The following is a 27,807-nucleotide window of genomic DNA, read 5'->3' as shown; positions in this document are numbered from 1 at the left end:
TTCTTGAGGATGGTTACGTGAAATAAATAATTCTGTGACAAATTAGATCAGACAGTCTTCCTCGGTAAACTGCATTCGTTCTGAATTTTTTAGATGTTTCAGCAAACCTGGCTTATTAGGCCCTGGAATAACATTAACTACAAAAATGTAGGCTGCTTCTATGTATGAGAAATGCCAAATGTGAAGCTGGAAAACATAAAGTCAAAAGGTGTATCTAGATAATTTATGGGTCCCCTCAAAATTTTTCAAAGGCTAACTTTGCAACAACTTAGCCATCAATATTTTGTAAAATTTTCAGCCTGTATTGAAATTGTATCGTCTGTAATTTCTCAGAGGGAGAGAGATGAAGGTGTAAATGATCAAAATGCAGATCATATGAAGCCACAACAATCTTAAACATGTTTTGAGCTTTTAGCGTAAAGCAATAGTTAATATGAAAATATACTCCTTTTTTTAAAACAGAGTATAACACTGGGTAAGCTATGAATATTTGAAGCTGTGAATATTAAAGTGTCTAATAAAATATACACTAAAGGTCAATTTTTTGGAAAACTAGATATCCTCAATTATGCAAAACTCATGATTCACCTTTGGTGCTACATTATAACCATTTCCAGGACCTTAGGCCCTTTACTAGAAAATGGATGGGCTGAGAGAAAAAACTCATTTGAATTAAGTGTTTATGTTTCTGGGCTGTTTGAAAGAGTAGCATCTTTTTCAACCTCTGCCTTCTTTAGCGCTTAGCAGGCATCCCAGACGAATTCCAATTTCTTGAAATATTTCCTATCGGGAAAGAAAGCCTATTAGCAGTTAATAATGTCAGTTGCTAAGGATAATCTTCTTCAGGCTGCTTTCATCAGGGTATAATCCCCCAATCTGCAGAAAACAGCTCTTGAGTGCCACGGCCAAGGCTTTCCTGTAACTCTCTTATTCACTTGAACTTGTTTTGCTCCCTTCTGGGGTTATTTATTTATTTATTTTTTCTTCACTGCAAATCAGTCGATTTTAGACTCATTTTAAGGCATGGTTTTCAGATTAATGCTATGTCTTTGCTTTCTCATGCATCAGTCATCTCATCAGAAACATCTTTCCTTTGCCATAGTAATCTGTGTCTAAGAACTCCTTCCAGGCGGAGGAGATAAGAGACTGCTCAGCTTAATTCCATGCCATGCTGGTCACTCCATCCCTGGTCAGTTCTCCACTCACTGGGGTTCTCTACCTCTTCTTGATACACTTTATGGCTGTTTTACTTTCACTTCAGTTATAAGCTTACATTTGCCTAAGCTGTCATTTAGTGATTCCAAAACTTGATTATTGTTAGAATCACCTAAAGGTGCTTTAAAAATAAAGTTTCCATGGCTCCCTACCTTAGATTTACTGAAACTAAATCTCTAGCCTTTATGCTGCATAATATATATTTTCAAATCACTTCATGGGGTATGACTGATACTCAGAACGCCATATATATTTAATGAATAGGTGATAAGAATACATCTGTGGAAAAAAATTGAATTTGTGTATTCTCCTAACGGAGAGGTTGTGCTAATCTTTCTGCATTGTTAATATTATTATTTTTTTTTCCCCTTGGCCATGCCCCTGGCAGGCAGAAGTTACCAGGCCAGGAATGGAATCTGTGCCACAGCAGTGACAATGCCAGATTCTTAGCCATTAGGCCACCAGGGAAATCCTTCTCTGTATTGTTCTAATTTTAGTATATGTACTGCTGACATGAGCACTGCGATCTATATTTTTATTTTCTATTTAAAGCAACTCTCTGGTGGATTTTTAATGCAACCAATTTGCTAAGCACATAGCATGTTCCATCAGCTTAGATATCCTATAAACGCTATTACTTGAGTGTAAAGAAGTTTACACTCACCTTTCTGCTGGGACTTGCAGATGGCTGCAAAAACACCATGTTTTCCTAAGACCTGATTGCTCTCAAACTTCTTCCAGGTTGAGAACTGTTCCTTTAGCAGAGAATGTAACAAAAGCCAGCGGGTCAGGTCTGGCCTGAGGAGGCAAGTGGGGGGCAAATAAATACAAGATCGATGTTTTGTCAAAAAATCCTTACCACCAACTATGCGTTGGCATCACTTAAAGTTTTAATTCATAACTCATCATATCGATTTTTTGAATGACCAACCTTGTTTATTTCTCCTGTTTCATCATTCTTATCTCATCTTATTCAAATGAATTCTTCTCTTCCTTTCTTAAATCTTTCCTTCTCTGTATGGGAATCTTTCCTTTTATTTCTCTTATTCCCATCCACAAATTTCTGTCCTAAAATCCAATGATTTGGCTCATCCCCTTGTCACCATTTATGACTGTACTTACGTCATCCCATTCTATTATTTTAAAAATTAAAAGAACTTATACATGCACAGTAAAATAAATCTGAAAAGTCTTTTTTTTTTTTTCCCTTAGAAAGTCATGTGTATGGGTACCTTTCATGTTCCTGCAATATTCTTTCCTACAAAGCAGATCCAAGTATTTACCTTAAAGTTGAACACATTTTGTGTTACTTTATCGCTAGGGATTTGAGTCCATGGGAAACTCTTGGAAGACATCTCAGGATTGCTGTGGTAACATCGTGTATCATAAAGGAATCTTCTGCTGAGTTTTTCACTAACATTGCCCTTTTACTGAAAACAGCAGGAAAGCCATTTTACACTACCAATGGACTCTTTTTTTTTCCCCTAAAATGCACATTAATTATATCATGTCCTCTTTATAAACTCTTTTATGGTCATAATTATCTGCTGGATAAATCCCAAACTCTTTAGCAAGTTTCTTCTTAAGCAAGTCCATAAGGTTTCCAGCTGTGGCACCCATCACCTCCCCTTAGACACTTTTTGGGGGTATTTTTGATGAAAACATTATCAGTTTCTTACATGAGCCACACACATATATACATGTGCTGTATACATAAACTAAACGTATATACATGAGCTGGATACTCTCTGCCTGGAATATCTTTCTCCATAATGACCTTTCTGCCGGGTATCTAGCTCTTGCTTCATGAATCCTGTTAAACTTTCATGAATGCCCAGATGAAATCGCTTTGAACTGCTTTGAACTTCCAGAACTCAGGGACAGAGCTCTGTTACAGAATATCTTGTTACACCATAATTATGGATGTTCATGTTACTATTGCACTTAGCTGTGAGAATCTTAAAGGCACTGCTGGTATATTTTATTCATGGTTAACTTTCCAAAGGCTGCAATATTATGGGTCCTTAATGAATGCTAACGGTATTTTAAGTCTTTAATAAATGCAAGCATCTTTTGACCCCCTTGTGGCTTTTAGTCAATTTATGTTGTGTTTGAAGTAAGCTCGCTCGCTCTCTCTCTTTTTTCAGTTTTATTGAGATATAATTGATGGCACTGTATATGTTTAAGATGTGCAGCATACTGTTTTGACTTGCATATATTGTGAAGTGATTACCACAATAAATTTAGTTAACACCTATCATCTAATAGAGTTACAGAAAAAGGAAAAAGAAATTCTTTTCTTTGTGATGAGAATTCTTAGGATTTACTCTCTTCACTTTCAAATACAGTACACAGCAGTGTGAACTATAGTCGTCATGTTGAATATTATCTCACTGGTACTTATTTATCAAACTGGAAGTTTGTATCTTCTGACCACTTTCATTCAATACACCTCCCCCCACTCTCGCCTCAGGCAACCACAAATCTCTTTTTCTATGACTTTGCCTTTTTAATTTTTTTTTTTTTTTTTTTGGATACTGCACATAAAGGAGATGATACAGTATTTGTCTTTGACTTTTTTTTTTCCTTTTTTTGTCTTTTTGCCTTTTCTAGGGCCGCTCCCGTGGCATATGGAAGTTCCCAGGCTAGGGGTCACATTGGAGCTGTAGCCGCTGACCTACGCCAGAGCCACAGCAACGTGGGATCCGAGCCGCATCTGCAACCTACACCACAGCTCAAGGCACCACCAGATCCTTGACCACTGCTCACGGCAAGGCCAGAGATCGAACCTGCAACCTCATGGTTCCTAGTTGGATTCGTTTCTGCTGCGCCATGACGGGAACTCCCTGTTTGACTTTTTTTATTTAGCATAATGACCTCAAGATTCCATGTTCTTGCAAATGACAGAATTTTGTCTCTTTTTTTTTGGCAGAATAATGTTTCATTGTCTATATATCACCATGAACAATGCACTCTTGATCCCCAAACTTTTAAAGCAGAAACCCATTTCTCAGGGTGCTTTCTTCCTATTCAAGAAACACTCTGTTTTTGGATGAGAAAGATGCATCTTTCCAGCTAACAATGTCTTCTGCTGGATTCCCACTCTTGCACCTTCCAGATAGTTAAAAAGGATGAAAGCCAAGCATCCTCTAGTATTCAGGGGCTGGTGAGCTTAATGAGGCGTTAGTTTGCATTTTTTTCCTGTTGTATTTTCGCCCACCCTTTTCTAAGAAGACAGCCTGGTATTGCACACTAAAGGTTTGGGCCAGATCTAAAGAAAATTTTCTCCACTCACTTTACCAAAGCAGTGACTTCATATTTTCACTTAATTCTTCTCTACAGCACAGAAACAGTTTCGGGTCAGTGGTCATTTATGTCATCCCTGATGAAAAGCAGCCACACAAATCTACTGCTCTCTATGTTGGTCCATGACTGATCCCTTGGAGTTTCTTTGTCCCTTGTCATCACACTCACTCTAACTTATGACCCTAAGATAGTCACCTCATATTTGAAGAACATTCAAATAGTCAGCTATGTGTTTACTTTTAGAACATTCTTATTAATTAAAATGAAGAACATAAATCCCATGAGCAGTGCCTGCTTCCTTAACATCCCCTCTAAATTGGGAAAGTCGTCTAATTTTTTAAATGTGAAATTTAAATGGGTAAAGGTATCAACCACAGAAACACACAATTTTTTTTTAAAGGGTAAATCCTATGTTCACGAATGTTCTTTCCTTAGAAGATGCAGAACCATTGTTTCCTATTCTGCTCATTTCGTGGGGAAATTGCCTTCCCCATTTACTAGTGAGGAAAGAGTTCACTAGTAAAGTTAAGGATGTGGAGGAAGGTAGAGGAAAGAAAACTGGTGTAACACGTTCAGCATATGGAAAATACCCCCCTTTTCCACTCCCATACATTCCAGTGTGCATTTCCCTCTTCCGGTAAAGCAGAGATATGTTTCATCGTGAACTGCGAAAGTGTAATGTTGGGATAAGGCCACTGTACAGTTACTACTACTAAGAGGTCCAAACAAAAATCTAAATGAATGCTCTCAAGTTCAAAATCATTGCTCTAGTCAAAAATGCATTTGGGGATGCCTCTTATGGAAAACATTTTCAAAACATCAACAGTTTCTTTTATGAAATCTGGAAAACGAGTCCAGGAATTATCAAGATAAAATATAAATAAGACATATGTTCAAGCCTGTGTCTCTTGCGTATATACTGCAATAACATTAACGTGTAGTTTGTACTTCTGTTTCCAATGATATCCATATATTTAATATGCAAAGACATTTCCTATCCATAAACTTTTTTTTTTTTTTTTTTTTTTGGCTTTTTTGCTATTTCTTGGGCCACTCCCGCGGCACATGGAGGTTCCCAGGCTAGGGGTCCAATCGGAGCTGTAGCCACCGGCCTACACCAGAGCCACAGCAACGCGGGATCCGAGCCGCGTCTGCAACCTACACCACAGCTCACAGCAACGCCGGATGGTTAACCCACTGAGCAAGGGCAGGGACCGAACCCGCAACCTCATGATTTCTAATCGAATTCGTTAACCTCTGCGCCACGACGGGAACTCCTCTATCCATAAACTTTTGTCTACAATGAAGAATGATTGTTTTCTATACTCTTAAAAAGTAAGTAGTTAATATATATTGGTGAAAGTAAAAATAAAGAAGAGAGAAATTAAATTGTTTCCAGTCCTGTGAAAATATTTTCCAAGTTCCAAAGTCAAGTTTGGAGCATAACTTCTGTTCTGTCCTGTATCCCTCTCACCTTTGGTCTTCACTTTCTTCAAGGTATGGTGTCTCAGGGGGTATTGACAATTTGTAATATCAGGAAAATAGAAACCTTCTGGAAAAAAATCAATTTTGCCAACTTTATGATAATCACTTTGCTGATAGTGATATTACTTTGCATAACATGGAATGTCATGCAAGTCTTTCCTCTTCGATACTACAGGGCAAAGGGAAAATGGGCCAGGAATTTATCATGCGTTGTGTAACAAATGAGAACTCCTTCTTCCCCCTGCAGAAACTGTTCTTGGCGGGAATTCTACCCACAACCCAGCAGGCAGGCCCGTCATGCAATAGGTGGTGAGCAAGGCTCCTCTGTCTTCTCCCTTCAGAGGCTTCTTTGTGTGAAGGTCGAGGGTGGGGCTGTGTCAGGGCAGCAAGCCCACGGCGTTCTCCTTGGAATTACCGTCACTGAAAATAATAAGCTTTCTGTAAACTTGCTTGGATTTTAACATCAAAGTTGTCACAGCAAGTTATAAAAATTTCCAGAATCTTTCTGCCAGCAGAGGCTGATGTTCAGGCCGATGGTCTCTGCTGGGAAACAGTTGCCCTAAATGCAACCCTTTTGCAGAAAAAAATTACAGTTTTGTTGTAGCCAAAAGGAAACTACATTTTCTCTCCCTGTATTTTTATTTTTTTCTTGTTAGGGCCATGTGTTCCAGCATATGGAAGTTCCCAGGCTAGGGGGTCAAATTGGAACTGCAGCTGCTGGTCTAAGTCACAGCCACAGCAATGCAGGATCTGAGCCATGTCTGGGACCTATACCTCAGCTCTCAGCACCACCAGATCCTTAACCCACTGAGTGAGGCCAGGGATTGAATTCGAATCCTCATGGATACTAGTTGGGATCATTCCCACTAAGCCACAACGGGAACTCCTATTCTCCCTGTATTTTAAATATTAGTATATTAAGAATATGGTTTGTGTGTACAATTTTCCTCCCTTTCTTTGCAAGCCCCTGGGCGGAATCTCACAGGCCACGTTTGGATTCTAGTTCTATGGCTTAAGGAACAAATGACCTTCAAGGATTCACTTAAATTCCCTGTGCTTCTCTTTCTTTGTCTGTGAATGGGAATCGTTATAATAGCAATGATTTATAAGTCTATCGAAGGGGTAAAATAAATTAATATATTTAAAGTGATTGGTGCAGTGCCTGTCATGTAGAAAACATTGGATATATATATCCCTTTTGAGACTAAATATCACACACACACACACACACACACACACCCCAAAGTTCTAGTCGTGAAGAGCATTACTGTGAGCAATGGATAATTCATTTCTTATTTACAACCCATCAGGAAATCTTACTGGTTATACCTTCAAAATGTACCTAGAATTTGATAACTTCTGACCATCACCACTGCTACAACCCTGGTCCAAAGCCACCATCATCTTTTGCCTGGATTTCTGCAGAAGGTGCTGCCAGGTCTCTGACAGACTGTTCTCAACACAACAGCCAGATGATCAGTTTTAAATATAACCAGATTAGGTCACTCCTCAGTCTGGGGCCCTGCATTGGATCCCTTTTGCTCAGTGTGAAAACTAAAGTCCTACCAAGGACCCTCGATCCCCAACCTTGTGTAGTGCCCTGTTAGAATTCCCATCGCCTCACCTCGTGCTGTAGACTCCTTCTTCCTCTGTCATTCTAACCACACTGACAGAGCTGCTGCTCCTTGAACATAGAAGATACACTACCACTCTATGCCCCGTGAAATTTTTTTCTAGCTGCTTCTGCTGTCTGGAATATTCTTCCTTCAGATAACTACGTGGCTAACTCCCTCACCTCATTCAAAACTTTGCTCAAATCTCACTGCCTCACTGAGGCTGATCCTAAATCTCCTACTTAGTATTTCAGACTTTCCCCTCTTCCCATCTCCCTGGGCATTCTAGATCCTACTACTGTCTCTATAGTTTTTATTTTCCATAATGCATCGCTTACTGATTTCCTATTTTTTGCTTATTTATTATGTTGATTTTATGTCTGAATATATTGACTATATTACGTGTAGAGTTTCTCTCCCCCACTGGAATGTAAGATCCACAAAGACAGCTATTTCTTATTAGTTTCATTCATTGATATACCTCAGCCGTGAAGGAGAGTTCTGAGCACATATAGGCACTCAAGGCTGGGGCTCTGATTGAAGGCAGCATGTTAGTGGTGGATAAAAGCAAGTGGACCTATGAGCCACTCAGCTATAGGTCAACAATGGCCCAATATCAACAGTAATTAATAGAATAGTACTACTAGAGAGATGAGAGGGAAGGAGTTAAGGTTGGTATGCAGATAATTGGTGATGATATCACACACTTACGGGCCTCTCAGTAGAAGCTGGTTTATGAGTAGATGAAGGATCCTATAGAGGTGTCCATGAGACATTTGGTTAAAGAAGTAGGAATCTGTGGGATATACGGTGCTGAAATGCAGATATTTGGGAATCATAAAAATTCCTGGATACTTTTTTTTTTTTGTCTTTTTGCCATTTCTTGGGCTGCTCCCCCAGCATATGGAGGCTCCCAGGCTAGAGGTCTAATCGGAGCTATAGCCGCTGGCCTACACCAGAGCCACAGCAGCACAGGATCCGAGCCACGTCTACGACCTACACCACAGCTCACAGCAATGCCAGATCCTTAACCTGATAAGCAAGGGCAGGGATCGAACCCGCAACCTCATGGTTCCTAGTCGGATTCGTTAACCACTGCGCCACCACGGGAACTCTTGGATACCTTTTTTTGTCTTTTTTTTTTTTTTAGGGTCACAGCTGTAGCATATGGAGGTTCCCAGGCTAAGGGTCCAATCAGAGCTATAGCTGCAAGCCTACACCACAGCCACAGCAATGCCAGATCTGAACCTCATCTGTGACCTACATCACAGCTCACAGCAAAGTTGGATCCTTAACTCACTGAGCGAGGCCAAGATCGAACCTGTGTCCTCATGAATGCTAGTCAGATTCATTTCTCCTGAGCAAAGATGAGAGCTCTCGGATCATAAAAATTCAGATGATAATTTAAATCACAATATTTTTAGTATGCATAGTGAAAAGAGAAGAGAACATGTTAGAATCATGAAGAAAAATACTATCTAATGTTTGGGAAAAGAAAGTGGAGCCAAAAAGGAAGACCAGTAATTATCCAGAAAGTGGGAAGGAAGGAAAATATGTGTATTACGGGGGGAAAATCACATCTTTATGTGATGATGAAAGAAAAAAAAAAAAAAACGGTAAAAGGAAAGAGGCTGGATCCAAAGACAAGAGAAAGAAACAGTTGACAGAAAGAGGAGAAGGCCAAGAAGATGAGATTTACAGAAGGAATGCTAGGGTTAGGCTTTTCAGGTACTAGTTAGGTGTGCTTACTATACTGTAAGAATGTGATAGACGGAATGAATTATTCCCATTGGCCACATACTTTTTTTTTTTCTTCTTTTTAGGCTTGCACCCATGGCATATGGAGGCTCCCAGACTAGGGGTCGAATCGGAACTGTAGCCGCCGGCCTATGCCACCGCCACAGCAACATCAGATCCGAGCTGCATCTGTAACCTATACCACAGCTCATGGCAACGCTGGATCCTTAACCCACTGAGTGAGGCCAGGGATGGAACCCGCAACCTCATGGTTCCTAGTCGGATTCGTTTCTGCTGAGCCACGATGGAACTCCCTGTCCAAGTACTTTTGTGTGGAGGGAAAAGAGGGGCAGATACCATACCATGCTTTGATAATACCAGCCTCAACCAAATGAAAGGTATACATCCTCTATGAAATATTCCACAGTGGTCTGCTTTACTAAGAGCATCTTAAACACCCACGTGCACAAAATCATATGAATATTTTGTACTTCCCATTCAACATTCCTGAAATAGAATGTCTCTTATGTCTCATTTCCATTAAAATTTGGACCAGGAAATGACTTTGGTTTTCTGTCCAAATAAACTGGGGAGATGCTTTAGTGGAGGTAAGTAACAGAGGCGTATTTTTATCCACAGCTTTCTGTTCTTTAGAAGATACTCTGATCTCAGTCTGTGATACCTGTTCATTATGACACCAAAAAATTTTGCAAGTGTAAACACTGAATCCCAGACTTCCTCTGTGCCTTGAGGTATAGCAGGTAGCTCACTTTGCCATGCCCTTCTTCCCTCATTATCATTTGAGGGACAATTTTATTAGGGAATAGGCTAACTGTTGAATACATGTCAAGTAAAATGAGCACTGAGAATTGATTATTTACTTAGGCAGAAAAGGGGAACTTTCCCACCAAGAGAGCTTATTTACCACCAAGTGAATTTTCTTCATGTTTTTTTTTCTCAAATCTTTAGCACAAAATGTACTAGAAGAGTCACATTTTCCTTGAATGGAATCCTTGAATATCTGTAGAGCCCAGCAAGTTTTTAAAAAAATATATGGGTGCCGATTATCTACACATGTGAAAGGCCATGTTATGATAAACTAGGTATAAAGGAATTCTTAACACAGTGAAATAAATTCTTGTAGCACCATACATGGGCTGACACAGCAGTTTACCTCTGACGAATCCATAAATAAATATTTAAAAGCCCAGTTGTAATTTACATTGGTACACAGAGACTACAAAGTAAATAACCCCAACTGTCTTCCATTAAGACACGCTATTTTTAATTTGTTGAATACTGTTAGGCCCTAGGACACTCTGTTTCCATTTTTTTTTTTTTTTTTGACTCTACAACTAGAGAATTTATCTCCAGCTTTTTCTAATCCGTAGCAGAGACTCAGAGTCAGAAAGCCTGTGTTGAAGTTGGTAGAGAAATTATTTCAGCTCCAGCCCAGTTCCCTCCAGTTTCTTCTTGTCTCCATCTTCTAAACATTAACTCATTGCTACAACAATAAAGTTAAGCAAAGCAGAGACATTGAGTACTGCTTGTCAGTAATAAGAACAGTAAAATGATTTTTAGAGAAATAAAATGTCCTTGGGCAACCCTCTTGATCATGTGTATGAATTCAATGAAATTGTCAGTTCATTTGTGACTTTCCAAGTGCACTCTCCCCCACCTCTTTCACTAAGAATAGTCTATGTGTCTTGTATTTCTTTTTATTTCACTGAGCTCACATGAAGTCCTCTTTCTCTCCCTGCTCTCAGGGGACCCTACCTTTCTCTCTCTCTTTCTCTGGATATTGGTGGGTTCCATAGTCAGTATCCCATAATGCCTAAAAAGAGTAAAGTAACTTATTAGAGTCGCTATCAAACAAAGCCCTGAGTTTTCTAGAATGAAAATTATGAATGATGCACTTAAAAAAAGATCATAGACTCAGATGCAGAATAAGAGGGTTTAATGGAATAGAAAAGAAACAAAATCTGATAAGACTCATGGCAGATTGCAGGCTATTCAGAACTTGATGTGGTTCATGGTTTTCTTCCAGGTTTGATACAGAAGAGGGAGTTTGTTCAAAGTAAATAGTTTTCTATTTCTATTTTAAACCTGGGATTTAAAAACATTGTTTAAACAATATATAAATGTGTGTATGTGTATATAAATAAATATATAGATATAAACAAATACATATACCAACATGCGCAAATACATACACATTATATGTATAAAATGTGTACGTACATATTTAATAATGTATCAATTTATAAAACAAAGAAGAGTTTATTTAATGAAACATTTATAAATGGCACATATATAGCTGAAAATCCTTTAAAACTGTTTTAAAGAAATTAATAAAAATCTAATGTTTATCCCATCTGAGGGCTTATCTAGTGCTTATAATTGTATAGGCCCCGTGAAGTCACTGACTTGTCGTTGATTCATCTATTTTAATTTTTTTTATCTCCTTAGGTTTACAGTTTCTTACTAGATGTGTTTTTAATGATCTGCGACGTATGTATTTTCTTACCCTTTCACATACTTTGTTTGGTTTCACTGGGAAACTGAGACACTGTTGATGTTGTAAGAAGCAAGGGCATATTCATCTGAAAATAAAAGAAAGTTCATCCTTATAAAATCTCCAACTTTCTATAACCAGATTATGTCAGACAACATAGATACACTAGGTCTAATCTTTCCAATAATTCTGGAAGAGACTCAGTCACTTCTATTTTCTAAAGCCAGGAATATCCTATTAAAATTTAAGCACTTGACACAATATATTGAACTAGTAAATAGAAGAGCCAGAGACTTGACAAATTCTGCTTGATATTCAACAGAAACCAATAGCACTAAACTTTTTTTTAGGGCTGCATTTGTGGCATATGGAGGTTCCCAGCTAGGGGTCTAATTGGAGCTACAGCTGCCGGCTTATGCCACAGCCACAGGGGATTCGAGCCTCGTCTGTGACCTATACCATAGCTCACGGCAACACCGGATCCTTAACCCGCTGAGTGAGGCCGGGGATCGAACTCGCAACCTCACGGTTCCTAGTCAGATTCGTTTCTGCTGCGCCACAATGGGAACTTCTTTTCATTTTCATGTGCTTGTTTTTAATGGAGAACAAAGAGACATAATGGTGTCTGTTTGTGGTTGATCCAGGTTTTATGAATGGTACACATTTTGACAGGACACTTGACGAAGAAATTACCATGTAAGTAGACATTTTTCTTACTATTGTTAAGTTTTTCTGTTTCAATCCAATTGTACCAATGTTTAAATTTTTGCATTATTATAGTAAAGATTCAAATTTTTTTCCTTGGTTTGCAAATTTTTATCATTCATTTTCTTAAAACGATTTTTATTCTTTTCCATTATAGCTGGCTTACAGCGTTCTGTCAATTTTCTGCTGTACAGCAAGGTGACCCAGTTGCACATACATATATACATTTTTTTCTCACATTATCATGCTCCATCATAAGTGGCTGGATATAGCTCCCAGTGCTATACAGCAGGATCTCACTGCTTATCCATTTCAAAGGCAATAGTTTGCATCTCTTAACCCCAATTCCCAGTCCACCCCACTTCGTCCACCTTCCCCTTGGCAATGAGTCTGTTCTCCATGTCCATGATTTTCTTTTCTGTGGAAAGGGTCATTGGTGCTGTATATTAGATTTCAGATACAAGTGATATAATACGGTATTTTTCTTTCTCTTTCCAGGGAAATTTTTGATCATTTTTACAACATCTTAGTAATTGTTTTGGAACCTAGTCTATCAAGATTTCTCCAATAACACTTCAGAACATTGCTCACTCCTTCTCAAATTAAAGTCGATAGAGGTAATATGATGGTGAGTTTTGGCATTAACAACAAAAACAACAGCAACAAGACCTGGAAACTTAGCATGGTTTGTATTTTAAGTTATAAGGGAATTCTTTGCATTATATCAAAAAGAGTCTAGGTACTGGAAAACTCTGGTAAATAGAAAAAAAGCCCAGTTAGAAGTTATTTCATGTAGTAAAAAAAAAGATCAATATATAAAGTAAAACCAAATATTGCTTATTTTTGAAGACTGAGGATGGTTCTGGAAAATTAAGTAGCTCAGGGAATCTTAGATACATATATCATGTTCAGTAGCTTTAGGGCATGATTGTTGCTTGCCTACCTTTTTCATAATAATCATAGACCATGACAGGGGCTGGCTGAATGTTGGACACACGGTTGCTTTGCTCAACAGAGAAGGAGAAACTATTTGCTATACCCCAAACCTATAAAGACACAAATTATAAATACATTATGGCATGTCTCCAAAGGGGAAATCACTGAGCAAATTATTTCCAGAAGTTCATGATCTACCTAATTAAATAACTCCCGGGTATCACAATTTTACATAATGAGAAAATAATGAGTTAGGTAACATTAAACTGTATAAAGTTTAAGTTTCACCTCATATTGAGGTGCAAGAAATTTAGTTGAAGGCATCAGAGTAATGCAGGCATTTATGTGAATGTTAATGATATACACAGAGAAAGGGGGACTCTAAAACTCATGCCAGCCTATACTGGAGTTCAAGTTGAACTACAAAGAATTATATAGCTACTCTTGGACCAGACTATGTTAGATGCCGTGAGGAATGAAAAACAGGGAAATGATGTTTATAAACTTGAGAATCGTCTAGTTAGATAACCAAGGCATGTATGAAATAGCATAAAAATTAATCAGGAGAAAAGATTAGTGGGATGGAAGAATACTGATCATTTTAATGTCCCATATAATTTTGGCAAGCCCTATCATGCCTATGTACAAGAAGTAGAAGCATCCAATTATCCTCAGAAGAAAAAGAAATTTTTGGAAGAAAAAAAATTATCTTCAACTTACATTTTCTAGGAAGAAAAGAACATGGTCATTCTTGACTTCACTCTTCATTACTTGACCATTGCTTTCAAGCTTTAAAGGAATGGGCAGGAGGGATAGACATTAAAGAGGACCATTCCAGAATTGAATGTTTCATGCTTTTTATTTAACCAGTTGTCAAGAATTTATTTTATGGACTGTTCCCTTGTGCAATGATGTTTTCATAAGCACAAGGAGGAACTAAATTAAAAAAAAAAAAAAAGGACTGTGGATATGGGAAATAATGACCGCTAATAGCTACAAATTAAGAACCCATCCCTCCAGTGTTCCAGCAAAAATATAAGTGTGAGCTTCGAATAAGTTTGTTTCAGCCAAGAATCCCATGGCTTGGTTTGCTCACCAATTATTTCATAAACACACAGTTGCTTTTTCTGTGCTGAAAGGTTGGGCTTCTATTATTTACCTCCTCAATGGATGACATGACTGGAGTAAATCCTGAGAGCATTTTTACATCAACAAGGACCATGTTGGAGTTGTTGTGAATTCCAGTATATCTGAAATTTAAAAACAAAATACTAGTGTAGACATTTTAGAAGAGTGACTTAATCTTATGGCAAGGGTATGAGTACGTAGATCCCAATTGGTTATAAGTCAGGACAAGAGGCAAAGCCGGAGAAGAAACATTTGAAGACAGTCATTCTCACCCATCTGGAAACAGGTACAACCAGAGTGACAATGGATGACATGACACAGAGTAACATAAATTGGAGTAAAGAGTGAGTGGTCTGGACCTGGAATCTCCCCAAATCCTGCTTTTAAGTTTACCTGAGGTCTCAGCCTCAGGACTTGTAAACCAAACTTTTAAACTTATATTACATATACATATGTTAGCCTTAGATTTGTACAGAACTTAAATGAGACTTTTTTTTACAAAGTAGGATGTTGACCAAACTATCAGAAGGCATATCCCCCAGAGAACTTCTAGATTGTTCCCTGACTGTGGACAGGATTATTGGGACATGAAGTTAACAGCAGTGTATTAAATTCTTATTCAGCACTGGTATTCAACAGATTTTCATTTGAAAATCCTAAGAAAAAATCCCCCAACTAATTTTACTCAGTGTTTCTCTACATAGTAATCAAGATTAAAATGATTTGGAATAAATTACATTTTAATTCAAGGGAATTATTTTGCTTTTCTTCTCTGAAAAATAAGAGTCTAAAATTTTGCTCTGTGCAGTCATAATTCAGCATTTGCAGGTTTTTCTCCTCCTGGATCACCCATGTTTGTCTTTAGAAGGAAAAATCAAATCTCCATTGTCCAAAACTGATAGTACTTCCATACAAAAAAGTGAAAGCATTGCTGGAGCATCATTGTGGCAGAAGTTTTCAAATGATACTTACGTACCTTATGTACAGTACAGATGACATATGCATTATTTTAGCTTTTAGTTTAAGATGTACTAAATTGTGGTGTGTGCATAGACAGCCATAAAGAGACTGCCATAGAAATATCGCCACAAACATATAAACTCAAGATAATTACCATCATTAGTATTTTTAAAATGTCCTTACTTTTTTAATATAATTTTTATTTATTTATATTTATTTATTTAGCTTTGTAGGGCCACACCTGCTGCATATGGAAGTTCTCAGGCTAGGGGTCGAATCAGAGCTGCAGCTGTCAGCCTAGCCACAGCCATAGCAATGCAGGATCCAAGCCACATCTGCAACCTATACCATAGCTCATGGCAATGCCAGATCCTTAACCCACTGTGAGGGAGGCCAGAGATTGAACCTGTGTCCTCATGAATACGAGTTAGGTTCATTACCATTGAGTCACAAATGGGAAATCCCTTAATACAATTTTTAAAGCTTAGTTTCCATTTATAGTCATTACAAAATATTTGCTATATTTGCTGTTTGGACAATACATCCTTGAGTTTATCTAACACCCAAGAGTTTGTACCTCCCACTCTCCCACCCTGATATTGCCCCTCCCCGCATCACCTCTCCCCAATGGTAACTATTAGTTTCTTCTCTATTTCTGTGACTAGGCTTCTTTTTTTTGTTTTATTCACTAGTTTGTTGTATTTTTTATAAGTGATATCATACAGTATTTATCTTTTGTCTGACCTATTTCACTGAGCATAATACCTTCAAAGCCCATCCGTGTTACTGCAAATGGCAAAATTCCGTTCTTTTTTATAGCTGGGTAGTATTCCATTTACATACATATATGGACCACATCTTCTTTATCCATTCATCTGTTGATGGACAACTAGATTGCTTCCATATCTCGGAGTTTGTAAATGATGCAGCTATGGACATTGGCATCTGTGTATCTTTTCAAATTAGTGTTTTTGATATTGTTTAAAATATTTTTATTGTTTAAAATATTTTTTGTTATTGTTTAAAATATTTTTTGTTATTGTTTAAATTATTTTTTTCTGATGTATTACTTTCTCTCTAGCCCAGGAGTTTGGGGTTTTTATTTATTTATTTATTTGGTCTCTTTAGGGCCATACCTGTGGCATATGGAGGTTCCCAGGCTAGGGGTCGAATCAGAGCTGTAGCTGCTGGCCTATACCACAGTCATAGCAACGCAGGATCTGAGCTGTGTCTGTGACCTACACCACAGCTCATGGCATCGCCAGATCCTTAACCCACTAAGTGAGGCTAGGGATAGAACCTGCGTCCTTATGGACGTTAGTCAGATTCCTTTCTGCTGAGCCACGACAGGAACTTCTTAGCCCAGGAGTTTTGACGTCAAAATGACACACTTACTGGAGGGTTATTGTCAGGTCAAAGTGACTCTGGAATGTATCGGAAGAGTTTTTCCTTACAATTTCCAAGGAAAGGGAAAATCCAGATTCCTTCTTAGGTAGAAGCACATTGTACTTCAGGGTGGCCTAGAAAGGAGAGCAAGTTGTAAGAAAATCCATCAATTTATCTTGTAGCAAAAATTGAAGCACTTGCTGTTTCTCTTACTTCCATTATTAATAACTTTCTTTTTTTTTTTTTTTTTTTTTCAGGGCTGCACCTGTGGTGTATGGAAGTTCCTAGGCTAGGGATTGAACTGAGCTGCACCTGCCTGCCAACTCCATAGCCATAGCAATGTGGGATCTGAGCCACATCTGCACCCTACACTGCAGCTTGCAGCAATGGTGGATCCTTAACCCACTGAGCGAGGCCAGGGATCGAACCCAAATACTAGTGGGCTTCTTAACCTGCTGAGCCACAATCAGAACTCCTAATGCACTTCATTTTACATCTTCACCATCAGAGAATAAGGTTAAATGTAATCATTTAGTTTTCAGAAGACACCAGAAGCTTTAACAATGTAATTTAATAAAAATATCAGAAAACACATTAACAGCGACATTCCTCAAGAAACTTCTCAGTCCCCCCGTTATCCTTAAGAGTAAGTAGCTCTTTACAAAATAACTTTCGTTTTCCGCTACTGAGCAGAAAATATCAATGAGAGGAAGAGTAATCATGAAAATGTGCAAAATGATAAAATAGCCCTTCTTACATAACTGAACAGATAGTCTGACTTCCTTTTACTGGCAAACATTCATCTCCCTCACAGGTAGAGTTCTATTACCTGGATGAATGTGCAACCTTGTCCCTCCACATCTACTGTGTATTGTCCACCTGCTCTTGGCAGTTCTGAACGCTGGACCAGTAAGCGGTTGTCACTGTTAACCTGGACAATCTCACTGGATGCTTCATTGCTAAAGGTGACATTGTTTTGATTGTCAGAGAAGGTCAATGTCATGTAGCGGGTCACAGCAAGAAGGCAGATGGCCGTGTCCTGCACAGAACAGTACAAGCATCAACTCTGGTACCATGCGTAGGAGTCATCATTTGGCCATGAACTTTAAATCAATCCATAGAAATAATCCTGCAACAGGTCACTAGAACACTGAGAAGCAGTATCCCGAACAATAGGAAAAATATATTTGCTTGTGCTAGTTGTTGCCATTTAATCTTTTCAACAAATCTTATTTAAATTTTTTTTTCCATGGCATGTGGAAGTTCCTAGGCCAGGGATCAAACCTGCACCACAGCAGCCACCAGAGCCATTGCAGTGACAATGCCGGATCCTTAACCTGATGTGTCATAACAGAACTCCAGATTTTCATTTTCTAATGAGTTTTATAATCTCTGCTGTTGAAAATCGTGCCAAAACTTTTCTAAAAATTTAAGTGTTATATACCATGGATGCCTTAGATAACATTTAGGCCAACCATCTTCAAAGATGGGAAGTCAGAATCCAGAAACGATGTTAGGAGATTCACTAACACATGGTTTTACTCAGAAGCTAAGACCACAAAAAAAGGAAAGTAAGGAGAGAAGTGAAATTTTTCTTGTGGGAATAAAACTGCATTTTGTTGCATTTAAATTGTTTTCCCTTAAAGAAAAGACATAAAACACGGTTTTTGATATCCATTTCTTTGGTTATTCATTCATTCATTTGTTTTTCCCAATGTGTAGACCACAGAAACAGAGAGAAGTATTTCTTCTTAATATGTAGTTTGACCATAGTATCATCAGATTTCTAACTTATCATCAAGTCTCCGGTGCTTATAACAACAGCCTTTTCTAGACCATTCTATTTTTACTGTGCAAATTTCCCTTCTGCTTTTACTGTGCAAATGGAGATATAAGTCAGGCATACATTTCCTGCAAAGGCACCTCCTTTTATTCATTTGTATATAGAGAACCCCTACTAGAGTTCCCGATAACAAGAACTGCCTGGTGAATAACTGTTGACTAAATAAAATAAGATTTATAATAGCAAATAGTCTTCATCTCAGATGGTATTTTCTATGATTGCCTTTCTAGATTCTTGCCAAATAGTACCTTTTGCATGGAGCATATCAAACATATCATTATTAATGTCAGAGCCACACCAATCACCTGGGGGTAAGAGAAGCCTCCGTAAGAATTCATCTGTTGGGCAAGCCACTGCACGATCTTACTAGCATAGGTCAGGTCAGGAGTTTTCCGGGAAAGGACAGCCAATAGCACGTAGCAAGTCTTTTCCATCTCAGCAGAAGGTGTCAGAGGAGTAAAGGATGGGGAAGCATCTGTCTTGGGTTTCTTCGCTCTTTCCCAATATATCGCATTATCTGAGAGAAAGGAAGAATTTTCACACGGTCCCTAACAAAGAGAACTGATTACATATAGAAGGATGCATATTCCATCCTTGGCTTTTGTTAGGGGCTGAATGGTGCTCTTTACAATCCATGCATTCAAGCTCTCCTCCCCAGAGCCTCAATATGTGACTGCATTTGGACATAGGGCCTTGAAAGAGGTGATGAAGTTAAAATGAGACCTTTAGGATGGGCCGTGACCCGATCTTACTGGAGTCCTCGTCAGAGCAGGAAATTTGGACACAGTGGATGCACATACACGGAAAAAAAAAAAAAAAAAAAACGTGAAGATGGAGGGAGAGGAAGGCCATCTACAAACCAAGGAGAGAAGAAGAAAACAAACAATATTTTATGATGGCAGCTCTAGCAAACTAGTACAACTTCAAATAGCAACTTCCTGAGGTCGGAAGTGGAGGTGATTATGTTTCACGAACAGTTTTCATCATCAATGGTCGCTGTGCTTGATTTCCTTTATTTCATTCATTTGAGAAGAAGTTAGCAGAAAAGAGAATGAGAGAAATTTAGAAAATACCTAATGTTCTTTAAAAAGATAAAAAGAAAGGGCCACTCCAATTCATTAAGAGAAATGGAATCACACTAGTGAAGAGAGGGTTGCTATGTGATTGCTAAGTTTCATCAGTTGATTCTAAAGTTCATCTCCCTGAGCAAAAAGGAACAAAGATGCTTACTTTTTTTGGTAGCAGATTGATCCAGGATCTGGAGTAAGGAGTCTGCTTGCTCCTCTTTTCCAGCTAATGCAAAAGCATAAGCTAGGATTGCCTGGTTATAGCCATTTGTGACACCATTTTCCAAGGCCTCCGACAAGCAAAAGAGGGCATCTCGTAGAGCAGGAAACTAGTGATGAAGAAGAAGAGTTTATTTAATTAAATTAATTAATTAATTTTATTTTATTTTATTTCATTTTATTTTGTCTTTTGTCATTTTAGGGCCGCACCCTCGGCATGTGGAGGTTTCCAGGCAAAGGACTGAACCTGCAACACAGCAATGACCTGAGCCAAGTAGTGACAACTCTGGATCCTTAACCACTAGGCTGCCAGGAAACTCAAGGGGCTTATATTTCCTTTTTTTTTTTTTTTTTTCCGGTCTTTTGTCTTTTTTAGGGCCACAACCATGGCATATGGAGGTTCCCAGGCTAGGGGTCTAATTGGAGCTAGAGCTGCCAGCCTACACCACAGCCACAGCAACGCGGGATCCGAGCTCACACCACAGCTCACGGCAATGCTGGATCCTTAACCCACTGAGCAAGGCCAGGGATCGAACCTGCAGCCTCATGGTTCCTAGTCGGATTCGTTTCTGCTGCGCCACGATGGGAACTCCAGAGGCTTATATTTCTAAAGACAATTTTTGAGATGTACCAAGGAGCCTGAAAATTCCAACTGTCTTATTTCAAGAATAGACTTTGCAATCAGATAATCTGACCTGTGAATTGAGAGGCAGCCAGGATGGACCACAGTTAAACTGAAAATGTTTGCATACAGAATTGATTAGATAAACTAGATAGTAGATGAAGGTTATACTTGGAACAAGGGTTCTTAATCTGAAATTAATGGCTGAACTTCAGAACATATGTAACTACCTGAAGTGATGTGAGTATGTGTATCCCATATATGTGCAATGTCTATCTGCCCTGGGGAAAAGCTCAATAATGTTCATTCAAGGTTTCAATGAATCAGAAACTTCAAGTAGCATCAATTTAAAGAAGGGCAATGCAATTAACTATTCTCTTGATGTTTCACCCAGTCCAAGAGTTTTTAAATCACTCTGAACCCACAGTCTATTTAGCATGGATTCAGCCAACTGAAAGTTAAAGAACATGGGAATCCATACAGTGAAATTGAGTCCAGCTTCGAGGAATGCACCAACGATATAGGCAGTGAGTAAAGTGTCCTCTTCATCGCCAACCTAAACACAAAAGAACAATCAGTCCTACAGGTGGCAGAGCACAGAAGAAGAGCTACGCTTCTGAAGGGAAACTAAGTATTAAGGAAACCTTGGAACAAACACCGTTATTCCTCAAAACATCTAAAAATGAGTCATTTTGAAAGGGAATGGCTAGCAACTCTCTGAGCAGGAATCCATCAAGATCCAGTGTAAAATGAAATAAAACATACAATTAATCTCAAGTAAATTTAATGACATATACAATCATTTTAGGTGGACTGTTGTTAAGCATGAATTTCAAGCCATTCGTAAGACTTCATTTTACTCTATTTGGTATTAATTTGGAAAAGCAAACAAAGAATTTCTGATGGAGTGTGTGGGGCTTCATGGTCTCTTCAAGGATATAGAACTTGAAGCCACTGGCCAAGATAAGAATTACCAGACCCTTATCATCACCCCATCTGTAGTACCCCCTCTCCTACCTTGAGCAACTTGGCCTACTCCTTCCTGCCCCTACTAGAAAAGGTATGTGGCCCACTCCTCACCCCACACCTATAGGGGCATTATATGCCCCCAACCAACCAGCAAGTGTATCCTAAGATCCCTCTTTCCCCAACCAATCAGTAGGTCAGCAGGTGTATAGCAAGATCTCTCCTGTCTCTCTGGGCTATAAAAACACACACAACCACATGCCTGGGGTCAGCTTTCCCTAATTATCAGGAAGTCATCCCACTGCACTAGCAGTGTCCCTTTTCTCAATAAACTCTTCTTTCTCTTCACCTTGCTATGCTGGGAATTTTTTTTTTTTTTTGACCTATTTTGCATGGACCACAACAGGGTGGAGCAGAAAGTTGCTGTGAAGCTTCCCGAACACCTCTGGAAAAGTGTTCTAGGAGGTAACAATTGTCACGTTTGACAGAATCTCACAGTGAAAAATTAGAAAAACACTTATAAGTTATATGATTGGTAAACTGACTGCAGGTAAAACTCCCCTGGGAACTTAACCATGAAATAAACCAGTATGCACAGAAAGATTCTCCTTAAAAATGTCAAGAATATGACATAAGAAAATGAATTGTGATACTGATGCAAACGGCATTCAAATGGCATTTGGGATTCACTGATCTACTATAAATCTCTCATTTTATCTTTTAAAGCAAAAGGCAAAAGGCAATCTCTCTTCTTTAGGAAAGGAGTATTAGGAGCTGTTTTCATGGAAAAATAAGTACAGATATTGGACAAGAAAATAAGATCCAGGGACTCAAAGCACTTGAATAATAGCAAGCTTTTTTGTTTTGGTTTTTGTTTTTGTTTTTAATCTTTTTAGAGCCACACCTGTGGCATATGGAAATTCCCAGGCTAGGGGTCTAATCAGAGCTATAGATGCTGACCTACACACGCAGCTCGAGGCAATGCTGGATCCTTGACCCACTGAGCAAGGCCAGGGTTCAAACCCACAACCTCATGGTTCCTAGTCAGATTGGCTTCTGCTGCGCCATAATAGAAACACTGTCATTTCTCTGCAGTGAAACTCTTCATTTTTCCCTGCTTATTACTCCTCAATTCTCTCTCTCTCTCTCACACACACACACACACAATTATGGAAAAAGGATTGTGTAACATTAGGCAAACTGAAGCACTGATCAATAACGAATCCAATAAGAGGCAAGATGTGGAGATGTTTTAGAAGAGAACATGGACTATTCTCATCTTTCTACCCAGGAACAAGAGCTCTTCTCTGTCGGGATCCTCCCATTGCAAAGATGATGTTTGGAATCATTTAAAGACACTTTTCCACTCTGTGTAATAGCAAGGCAATTTGGAAACAATTTGCATCAAAATGATATGCCCTACCCAGTTGCAATTTATCCACATTTTGAGGCAGATTAGCTTTACATTCCAAAGTCCAAGAAGAGGAATGATGAGCCAGAAAAACAGCAGAGAGGAAAAACCCAGGATATTTCAGAGGTTATCAGGGCATGCTAAACTATCATGACGGGAGAATACAAAGATCAGGGAATAAAAGGCACATAAAAAGGGGGTGAAGTGGACAGCTGTCTTCAAAGAAAGGAAATCCGAAGGAAGGGAGGATACCAAGTGATTTAGCTAAATACGTGAAGGAAAAGGGAAAGAATAGGTGTGCTCAAGGGCATACTTCATTTTATTTGCATTTTGACCTGGGGCAAGCAAGGTCCTCCTGCTCTTCATTGAAATGAAATAAAAATGACTAGATACTCTCCCTGAACCATCTTCCCATCCATAAGTAGGAATGAATACTTTGTTTGGCCCCAAATTTATGAATGTTTCCTCTCTAAGTTCTTTTTCTCTCCCTTCTCTCCTATTTCCAGTTTATCTACTAAAGGAGACAGTAAAGCAAACAAGAGATACAGGAGGAGTTCCATCCAGGCTGAGGTTAACATCACAAAGCAGGTATGATGCCGTCGACCAACACAGCACAAGCCTATGACAACAGCAGACTCAGAAGGTACACGGTAGTATTCGGGAGAAAGGATTCATACTCCCAGTTAGGGAGGCCAGACCTAGGGAAGGGCAGAGGAAGCAAGGAAGCAAGGCAAGCCCACTTGTATTCATCTCTCACCTCCCAGGCATTGTTGAAAATCTTGCCGTCACTTTGAAAGCAGCCATTTCTTTTCTGTTTGTTTGAAAGCCAGATCAAGGTCTCTTTTGGAACTTGTTCATCAATGAAAACATATTTCTTCATTCCCTCTAATGTCTTAAAAGTAAGGGCACTGAGCCTGTAAGGCAAATTCTCAGTTAGCTAAAAGTTAGATAAGAAAGAAATGATGTCAGCTACCCAGCAGGTCCTTCACCATTCCTTCCTTTGGGTAATAGGTGTTCCAATTTGGCTGATAGTGATGGTAACAAGTCTTAACTGATAGTGGCTCTTTCCTTTGGGTCAGTAATGATATGAACCATAATATGTGAAAATAAGAGCATATAATTCCTATCATTTTTACCCAAATTCCTATATAGTCTATCAGAGCATCCATACATGAAGAAAGAATGGTTTAAGTAAATGTTTTGGAGTCTTTCGGTTTTCCTTTCCTGAATCTATGGGAGACTCTGAAAGATGCAGACTACGATGTGCCAATTTCCACAGGCTGTGGAAGTGTTGGGGGGAATGTCATTAAATGACCAGACTATGGAGCAAATTGCCACGAGACCCTAGGTATACTGTTGCATTGAAGTGGGAATAATCAAATATTTTAGTTTTCTCCAATTCACCTCTATAAATTCACTTTGAAACCCACCTTGCTTTCAAAACCCTTCCACACTCAACTTCCCTCACCCCCTTCAAGCCATCCATAGATCATTTCCGTATTATTTAAAATAAAATTTTCGTCTCTCACCATATGCTTCCTTCCTGATTCAACCGCCAAAACACACTATAGGAACCATCAGGGTTTTTGAAAGACAACTGCTTTTGATAACCTAAAATATAACATGGCAGGAAATTACTTTTTAATCTAAGAAAGTTAGAAGAAAAAGAATGGTGTAATGCCAACCCTGTGTTTTAGTATTATACATAAATCACAAGGATGATCATTTATTTCAGTTTTAATTTCTGAAACCGAAGATTCTCTAACTATAGGGAGAAAAAATAACTTCTACCTTCTAGGGTTTTAATGACAAATAAGATATTACATGTGACTGTATCTGGCTCAGTAATTCTCTAATATTACTAAACGTTTTATATCTTTTCCTTAAGGGTACTTCACTTCAGTGTTATCTGTCTGAAAAATAAATAAAAGAAATTATACTCTGAGCTTTTCCTCGCATTTACAAGGTTTACACACCCTTTGTCTAAATACAAATTCAATCGTTTCATTGCAATGAATTGAGCAAACACAGGAGGTGGTAAATGAGCCACTTACAGCTCCTATTAGTAATAAGAATGGAGTAGGATAGTTACACTGCTAGCTGTAGAAGTCCCAGTAGGGGAGCATAGGTGGAAAGGGAAATTTAGGGAATTTTGTGAGAATACTGTTAAATTAATAATCCCTCAAGAAAACCATCAGAATATCATGGAACAAAGCAGGCTTGCTTAACTATAAAACCGTAAATAAAAACATGGGAGATGTCGCAGGTAAGTCATTAAACGAAAGATAAAATGGGGCCTGCATTCAAGTTCAGCAAGGTAATGATCCTTAGGATCAAGGAGAGAAATTTAAGGGAAAGATGACCCACATTATACAGAAACCTGAGCTGACTCAACATATTTTAGCATATGTTACCGCCCTTCTGCTGATTTGAATAAGGGCCAGGACAGTCCTAGTTCGACCTCATAGGGTCAATTACGCTCTTACCCAATAGGAAGGAGGAGCTAATGATGTAAACCTGACTTCTGTTTGAAGAAACAGGAAGAAAGCAGTCTTTTCCCCTCTCCACTTTCCTTGAATTATAAAAGTGTAGCCCAGTTAATTCTTGGGGCTGAGTCTCTTCGTCTGCCCAGCTGCATCTCTGACAAGCGTCCTATCTTAAAAAATCTATTTCTTGCCTATCACTTTGTCTCCCGCTGAATTCCTTTTGTGCTGAGGCATAAAGAACCTGAACCTCAGTAAGTCCAGACACCAGGTGAGTGATTCTACTTTAAAAAATCATGGGAGTTCCCGTAGTGGCTCAGTGGTTAACGAATCCGACTAAGAACCACGGGGTTGCAGGTTCGATCCCTGGCCTTGCTCAGTGGGTTAAGGATCTGGCGTTGCCGTGAGCTGTGGTGTGGGTCTCAGACGTGGCTCAGATCCCACATTGCTGTGGCTCTGGCGTAGGCCAGAGGCTACAGCTCCGATTAGACCCCTAGCCTGGGAACCTCCACATGCCACGGGAAGCAGCCCTAGAAAAGGCAAAAAGACAAATAAATAAATAAATAAATAAATAAATAAAATCATGAGTTCAAGTCCCTAACTGGGTTTAGATCGGGGTCAAGTTAGAGGTGTTTTTGGTTTCATTAGTAACAACAACAAAAAAGGTAGCTTGGCAAAATATTAGGCATTAAAGACAAGCTGAGCTCATAATTTAAAACACTACTGGTCTAAATTGTGCAGGTAAATGACCACATAGATAATGAATTCCCAAAAAACCCCCAAATAAACAAAAAACTCCCAAACCATTGCTAACACAGAGTATCTCAGTTCCGATGTACTTTTTCTCCACGAGACTACCTCATAATTAAAGCTTTAGGACATCTTGATATTAGTAATAATTTATTTCATCTATTACAGGCAGAAATTACTTGTCTGCTCACCGTTAGATAAGAAAAAGAAAGCTTTAGATTTAATTTCCTCTGTTAATTGATTAGTAGATTTCAGATAGTCAAGGATGTAGGTATCAGAGGCCAGCAGGGCTATATTCTGCTCTCCACCTCCGTAGGGCATTTTGAGAAGATTTTCCAGATTCTGCACCGCAAGTCCTACAATATCCCCTAAAAGTAAGAAAAAGTGGAAAGTTACTATTGCTAACTTGGCATTTCAACATGAACAACAATAGATAAAAGAGGTGGTTAAAGAATCCGACTAGGAACCACGAGGTTGCGGATTCCATCTCTGGCCTTGCTCAGTGGGTTAAGGATCCGGTGTGGCTGTGGCTGTGGTGTAGGTCAGCAGCTACAGCTCCGATTAGACCCCCAGCCTGGGAACCTCCATATGCCACAGGAAGTGGCCCTAGAAAAGGCAAAAAGACAAAAAATAAAAAATAAATAAAAAATAAAAATGAGCCTAAAAGGTGGAAACAAGGAAAGTTTTCATGAAGTGATTCTGAAGAGGAAAGAGGCATGAAAGGTGATGTAAAAAGGTTTCTGGGATGAAAAACATTTCTGAAAATCTCATTCCCAGAGAGAGGGTTAAGTTAAGAAAGGATGTTTGCTTGCTTGCTTATTTTTTTTGACAAACTGACCCTAGGAGCTGTGCACTGTAATCCATCCCTTCCTCAAAAGTGTTAATGTTAACGGACAAAGAAGTTGGTTTTGGTAAAAGTTTTCTCCTATTACTGAGGAAGTTTCCAGTATCTTTAACAAGAAAAGGGTATTCTGGTTTCCAAGGGGGAATTTAATATTTCAGATTAGTGGGCTATGACAGAACCCTTTGTTTTCTAACCAATTATCATGCAACAGAAAAGATGTCTTCTAGAGACACAGATTTGAAAATGGTGCTGTCAGAACCTTCTGATGGCATATGGAAAAAAGCCCAGGGGAGCATCTTCAGCAAGTTCCCTCCAAATGATAATGGAAAAACCAAATTGCTCCATCTTTTTATTTTGAGAATTTTTCTTTAAGATGACCTCAATCAAGATCTTCAAATTACTGGAGTTCCCGTTTTGGCTCAGTGGGTTAAGAACCAGACATGGTGTTCGTGAAGAGGTGGGTTTGATCTCCGGCCTTGCTCAGTGGGTTAAGGATCTGGCATTGGCACAAGCTGCAGATGTGGCCCAGATCTGGGACTGCTGTGGCTGTGGCGTAGGCTGGTAACTGAAGCCCCAATTCGACCCATAGCCTGGGAACTTCCATATGCCTTGAGAG

General features: G+C 38.9%; 1 protein-coding gene and 1 long non-coding RNA gene across 4 annotated transcripts in view; one reads left to right on the top strand and one right to left on the bottom strand.

The window, feature by feature from the left end:
- LOC110260745 overlaps positions 1-27,807 on the top strand; it is a 39,735-nt gene that overhangs the window by 6,933 nt on the left and 4,995 nt on the right. The window contains exons 2-5 of one of the 3 annotated variants that reach the window (XR_002344114.1): positions 11,826-11,867; positions 12,516-12,567; positions 13,075-13,204; positions 23,621-23,702. This is a non-coding gene — a long non-coding RNA (uncharacterized LOC110260745). The remainder of the gene's footprint in view (positions 1-11,825; positions 11,868-12,515; positions 12,568-13,074; positions 13,205-23,620; positions 23,703-27,807) is intronic. The other 2 variants (XR_002344115.1, XR_002344113.1) reach the window with 2 other exon arrangements.
- The window catches only part of LOC100524679 (ovostatin homolog 2), a 31,536-nt gene continuing 15,025 nt past the window's right edge, over positions 11,297-27,807 (bottom strand). Inside the window, 13 exon segments of the mRNA XM_021092373.1 lie at positions 11,297-11,462; positions 11,884-11,959; positions 13,520-13,622; positions 14,233-14,301; positions 14,672-14,762; positions 16,996-17,120; positions 17,816-18,025; positions 19,135-19,346; positions 20,060-20,225; positions 21,219-21,293; positions 23,872-24,028; positions 24,644-24,725; positions 26,539-26,715. Of these exon segments, the coding sequence (XP_020948032.1) occupies positions 11,907-11,959; positions 13,520-13,622; positions 14,233-14,301; positions 14,672-14,762; positions 16,996-17,120; positions 17,816-18,025; positions 19,135-19,346; positions 20,060-20,225; positions 21,219-21,293; positions 23,872-24,028; positions 24,644-24,725; positions 26,539-26,715 (1,520 nt within the window). The 3' untranslated portion in view covers positions 11,297-11,462; positions 11,884-11,906.

The sequence above is a fragment of the Sus scrofa genome, chromosome 5 (genome assembly GCF_000003025.6).
Source record: "Sus scrofa isolate TJ Tabasco breed Duroc chromosome 5, Sscrofa11.1, whole genome shotgun sequence".
Classification (NCBI taxonomy): Eukaryota; Metazoa; Chordata; class Mammalia; order Artiodactyla; family Suidae; genus Sus; species Sus scrofa.
The sequence above is the reverse complement of the archived record's forward strand: the minus strand, read 5'-3'. Positions and strand labels throughout refer to the sequence as shown.